Here is a 6,234-nt window from a genome sequence, read left to right on the forward strand (position 1 = left end):
AATGCCAGGGGCCGTTCTTGAGGGAGGGGGTACTGCCACTGTACCTCACCCTTCTGCTCTCTTTTCTTGTTCTGGGTTACAGATTATCTCGTCATCTGCTTTTATTTGCAGTCACAGGAGCTCTCATTTCCCTTTTTCCTGTTTATACCACTTCATTTCCCTTAATGATTGTCAGTATGTTATCGATAGTTTGTGTGCATATTATTTTGTTACTCACCCTTTTATTTGTGTCTGGTTGCTATTTTTCCACAGCAGTTCCTCAGTGCTCACCCGACCGCTTGTTTAGTTTGATTTTTGCCTTTGCCGGGACTCACTCCTCTTTAAAGACTTGTTGTTTTTCTGCATTTGAGTCTGCTTTTTTATTTATTTATTTTTTTACTCATGACCCAAGTATTTTCTTTCTCATTTTTGTTTAAATGTCTTCCGATGTTGGCATGATGTCTAGCTTTTGAGGCTCTTTTGATCTACTTCACTTTGTCAGACAGGTCCTATTTAGGTGATTTCTTGATTGCGAATGTGTGTGGTAATAATCAGGTCTGGGTGTGGCTAAAGAACTTGAAGTCAGTGTAATAAATTAAAGTTATGTTTTAACGGGAAAACATTTTCACACAAGGCTATGCAATTCAGTATTTTGTTTTCATTTTAAGAATAAAAACCTTCATTTAAAAACTGCACAATGTGTTTAATTGTGTTATCTTTGACTAATGTTTACATTTGTTTGATGATCTGAGACCGTAAAGTGTTAGAATTCTGCACTGCATTCGTTACATGCAGATTACTAACCTTTAGAACATTTGTCATTTAAACGTGCAGATTTAAGGCTATATGCAGATGTTATGCAGATATGCAGACATGCAGATATTTTTTTCTGACAGATTTACCAGTCAGGCACAGAATGAGAAAGCATTCCCTAACTGCTTTGCAAGTTTTACAAAAACATGTTGTTTTGTTGTGATTACGAATATATACAAATAAAAACTGGCTATTTACAGTTTTTAAATTTATGTCTTATCTATATGACCAAAATGATCTGGGATTAATCATATAAGAATCTGCTTAAATGTGTACGTGTGTAATGGACCCCAGGAGGTTGATATGACAAGATCAATCTAAATATGATCTGCTATGTTTTTACATTTATTGTGCATCAAAATTAAGGTTTGTGTAGCCTATGTTTTTAGTGCCTTTTCACTTCAGCTTTTGATGAAAGTTTTAATGATTTACTAAAAACTGAACTTTTTTTTTAAATTTCAGACCTAATTAAAGACTATGAGGAGAGTAAAGAAGAGGAACACAATGTCAAAATTGAGGAAAAAGTTCATTTAAAGACTGATGGTATTTTAAAAGTGAGAGACAAGAGTTGTTTTACCTGCACACGGTGTGCCAAGAGTTTCAGCCATTCATCACACCTTACTAAACACATGATGATCCACACTGGAGAAAAACCATTCACATGCCCTCAGTGTGGGAAGAGTTTCAGCCAATCATCATACCTTACTAAACACATGATGATCCACACTGGAGAAAAACCATTCACATGCCCTCAGTGTGGGAAGAGATTCAGCAAATCATCATCGCTTTATAGACACATGAATATCCACACCGGAGAAAAACCATTCACTTGCACTCAGTGTGGGAAGAGTTTCAGCCAATCATCAATCCTTAATCAACACATGAATATCCACACTGGAGGGAAACCATTCACATGCACTCAGTGTGGGAAGAGTTTCAACCAATCATCAAACCTTAATCACCACATGAGGATCCACACTGGCGAGAAACCATTCACATGCCCTCAGTGTGGGAAGAGTTTCATCAAATCATCATCGCTTTATAGACACATGAATATCCACACCGGAGAAAAACCATTCACATGCCCTCAGTGTGGAAAGAGTTTCAACCAATCATCATACCTTAATAAACACATGAGGATCCACACTGGAGAGAAACCATTCACATGCCCTCAGTGTGGGAAGAGTTTCAACCAATCATCAAACCTTAATCACCACATGATGATCCACACTGGAGAGAAACCATTCACATGCCCTCAGTGTGGGAAGAGTTTCAGCCAATCATCATCGCTTTACAGACACATGGAGATCCACACCGGAGAAAAACCATTCGCATGCCCTCAGTGTGGAAAGAGTTTCAACCAATCATCATACCTTAATAAACACATTAGGATCCACACTAGAGAGAGATCATTCACATGCACTCAGTGTGGGAAGAGTTTCATCCACTCATCCCACCTTAATAGACACATGAAGATCCACACTGGTGTGAGAGAGTATATGTGCTTGGAGTGTGAGAAGACTTTTATTACAGCTGCAGAATTTAAACGGCACCAGAGGATTCACATTGGAGAAAAACCGTACTAGTGTTCACTCAGCAGTAAGAGGTTTACTCACTCAGGAACCTTGAAAACACATAAGTGGATTAACACTGGAGAGAAACTGTAGACATGATCAGTGTTTACAGAGTTTCACTCATTCGGGGCAGCTTAAGAAAGACATGGGATGGTTTCTGGTATGGCGTCGACACGTGTAGCAGCATAGAAAGAGCGCTCCCATACACACTGGTATTAATCCTCCTTTTTACATTATATATGATAACCTAAACCATATTTAAATAACATGGAGGGGGACAAAAACAAAAAGGCTCGGACAAAACAACCATTAAAACTTGAAAAAAACGAGATCTCAACAGAAGCAAGTTAGAGAATTGGAGGAGAACATTGCTGAGATGAAAGAAATGCTCGATCAATCCATCCAAATTCAGAAAACTTACAAGAGAAACCGTTAGATCGAGAAACACGCTCCCGTAGAAATAATATTCAGATCTTTGGAACCCCGGAAGGAAGTGAATGGAATAATATCCAAGACTTGGTGGAAACGATTTTCATCACTTGACAAATTGGACCTTAAAATCCAACGTGTCACCGGGCACTCGGACCAAAACCACCCACTGACGCCACCCTAGATCAGTGGTGGTATTCTTCCTGGAATACAAAATGTAGGACCTGGTCCTCTGCTCTGCATGAAGAAAGTAATACACTGGAATGAAAAAAGAATTTTCTTTGACCAAGACTACCCACCTGAGATCCAACAGAAAAGATGGGCGTTCGCTCCGATAAGAAAAATTCTGAAAGAAAAGAGGATTAAGTTCCAAACACCACCGCCGGCGAAACTTAGAATCTTTCTGGAAAACAGGCCCGTCATGTACAATTCGATGACGGAGGCATCAAGAGATCTGAAAGAATAAGGACTGATAAACAGCAAAGAAGAAACTATTATAGGAATCTCTGAGAAAGTGAAACAAAGACCTTGGCAAAAGGTTGGAGTGACATCGAAGAAAAGTAAGGAAAAAAATTTCAAAGGGACAACACTAGCTCCGTTTGAAAGAAGGGTAAAACCTGACAGATCCTAACAAAGAACTCTGAGAGCCTGGTAAAACTTCTTGACTTGATCCACCGATGATGGACATTTAAATCATTTGAAGGAAGAATAGTATTTAACCGAACTGACCAACGACACAAGATGAACGATTGAAGCACACCAAGACTCATTGAGTATTTGAGTAACATACTGGTAGGAAGACAAAGGGATTCTAATTTATACACTTAAAATCTCTTGCTATAATTAGAAAGTAGAAAAATTTAACTTGAAAACCTTGTCAGAAATACAAGAATATAATATTGCCAGATATGGGGTTTGTTAAAGGAAGGATCAGAAAAGACTACTGATGGACTATGTCAGAACATGGATCAGTGCATCATGGATCAGTTTCTTCCCCCATTTCACAAGTGTAAGTACGTGCGATTAAAATTGTTGCCTCGTTTACTCTAGCTTGCATTTAGTTGTGTTTTGTTACTTGTAACCGCGTGTGCTGTATCAGGTTCTCTTTGTATTCTCATATCACGTGTAAAGCCACGTTGAAAACGTGACGCATGCCGATTTGTTTACTGATCGTCAGCTGTTCCTACACACGTGCAAAGGTCAAGTTTCAAAATAGTTCACCTCAGGTTCGAGGTGAGGTGTCTAAATTGCACCCAGCAAGCTGAACTGGAGCTTAAGGCGAATGGTGATCACACCGGCCTCAACCCGAAAGTGCATTCTCTGTTTTTGAATGTTTTGGTGTTGTGTTCTCTGAGGAGAAGTGTAATGTGTGTGTGTGTGTGTTGTGTCCTCCGAGGAGGAGGGTTGTGTGTGTGTGTGTGTGTGTGTGTGTGTGTGTGTGAAAAGAGCAGGTAGAGTGTGACGGGCTAGGAGATCTCCTCCCCAGTTCTTGGAGTTTTTGCTCAATAAAATAGTTAGTCGTCAGTATTTTCAAGTCCATCGTCTGTGTTTACATTCACCCACTGAAAGCCAAAATTGACGCCTTACACTATGAAGCGTGTATGCACTGTGACTACTTTTATATTGTTGATTAGATGCTGGACATTTCTTTCTGTCTCGCGCTGAAGGCTGTCACTGTCGACCAATCGCAGCAGGCTGACATCGGTCCAATCAGCGCAGATTAGCTTCACGCTAAGGAGGGGTTTTGGAACAAATGAATCGCTGAACGAATCATATGGGAGTCGCTGGGATAATTAGGTAAAAATAAATGCAGATTATAAGACCATGAAAGTGTTTTTTGACCTTGCATGCATATTAGACTGTTGTTGGAGACCCTTACAACCAAAATATGACCCTATTTCATTCGATTTAAGGTTTTCTTTTCCTCATATAATAATGGTTGTAAATGAGGAGTAATGACATTAATCTCAAATAAAATCAACTTCAAACTAATTTCTAAGATTACTGAAGTAGAATGACGATATAACCTAATTAAAGGAACTATCTACCAAGACGAAGTTACATTAGTCAATATAAATAGACCACCTGAAAAAGACAAAGCATTTCTCAAAAAATATTTACTATTATAGCCAAGGAGGCGTCAGGTACGTTGATCTGTGGGGGAGACTGGAATGTACAACTTCAGCCTGAATTGGACTCATCTTCTAATAAGCAAATCAGTCAAGAAACTAGACAAATAAGATATATGATGAAAGAATTAGGCTTAATAGATGTATGGAGAGACATATACCCTCTTAAAAAAGAATATACTTCTCTTCCGTCCACATGTCTCATTCTAGAATTGATTATTTTTTATGTTTGGTCAGATCAACATAAAATAAAAGACTGTAAAATAGGAACAAGGGACATCTCAGACCATGCAGGAGTATGTTTAACAGTGTACCTGGACAATAAACCCAAAAAGACAATTTGGCGATTTAACCCTAATCATTTGAATGGATTAACATGTGTAGAATATGTTAAAAAAGAATTATTAGAATATTTAAAACATGATGATAATGGAGTGGTGTCACCTAGTATCCTATGGGATGCAGCTAAAGCTGTTATGTGAGGCAACCTTATAGTGTGGGGATCAAGGAAAAAAAACTGAATTATATAAATAATCTGAATATACAACTTAAAGAAAGATCCAGATATTTTTAATAAAATCAAAGAAGTTAAAGCAGAACTCAATAAAATATTCAACGAGCAAGTACAATTCAAACTTACATTTTTAAAGCTGAAATTTTAGGAAAATGATCCAAAGGCAAAAAAGCTCCTGACATGGAGAATAAGGAAACAACAGGCAGAGAGGAGTCTATTTAAAATCAAAGATCCCAAAACTCAAAAGATATGTCATAAATTGGAGGAAATACAACAGGCTTTTCAAAAATACTATAAGGAATTATATACCTCAAAAGATAATGTTGAACTTGCAAACATACAAGCATTTTTACACACATTAGATTTACCATCAATTAGATCAATACAAAATAAAACCCTAACTCAAACAATAACTATAGAAGAAATAAGCAACGCTATATCAAAACTTAAAACATCTAAAGTACCAGGCATAGATGGCTTCTCTGCAGAATAGTATAAAATATTTAAAGAACAATTGATGTCAACGCTTTTTGAATGCTTTAATCATACCTTACATGAGGGCGACCCCCCTAGATCCTGGAGAGAAGCTATCATATCTGTGATGTCAAAAGAAGGAAAAGATCCACCAGAGTGTAAATCATATAGACCTATTTCAGTCCTAAATATTGACTCTATGCATCTATATTAGCTAAACGATTAGAGGACATTCTTCCAGACCTACCAGATACTGATCAAACAGGGGTTATAAAACAAAGACAAACATATGATAATATATGGCGAGCCCTTCACGTAATAG

At 37.7% G+C, this 6,234-nt stretch overlaps 1 protein-coding gene across 1 annotated transcript; it reads left to right on the forward strand.

Moving 5' to 3' along the window:
• Nucleotides 1-1,282: 1,282 nt before the first annotated feature.
• On the forward strand, nucleotides 1,283-5,086 carry LOC130222163 (gastrula zinc finger protein XlCGF8.2DB-like). Its single transcript, XM_056454788.1, has one exon. The coding sequence runs from the start codon at nucleotides 1,422-1,424 to the stop codon at nucleotides 2,376-2,378; it is 957 nt and encodes a 318-aa protein (XP_056310763.1). The 5' UTR covers nucleotides 1,283-1,421; the 3' UTR covers nucleotides 2,379-5,086.
• The last annotated feature ends 1,148 nt before the right edge of the window (nucleotides 5,087-6,234 follow it).

The sequence above is a fragment of the Danio aesculapii genome, chromosome 4 (genome assembly GCF_903798145.1).
Source record: "Danio aesculapii chromosome 4, fDanAes4.1, whole genome shotgun sequence".
Lineage (NCBI taxonomy): Eukaryota > Metazoa > Chordata > Actinopteri > Cypriniformes > Danionidae > Danio > Danio aesculapii.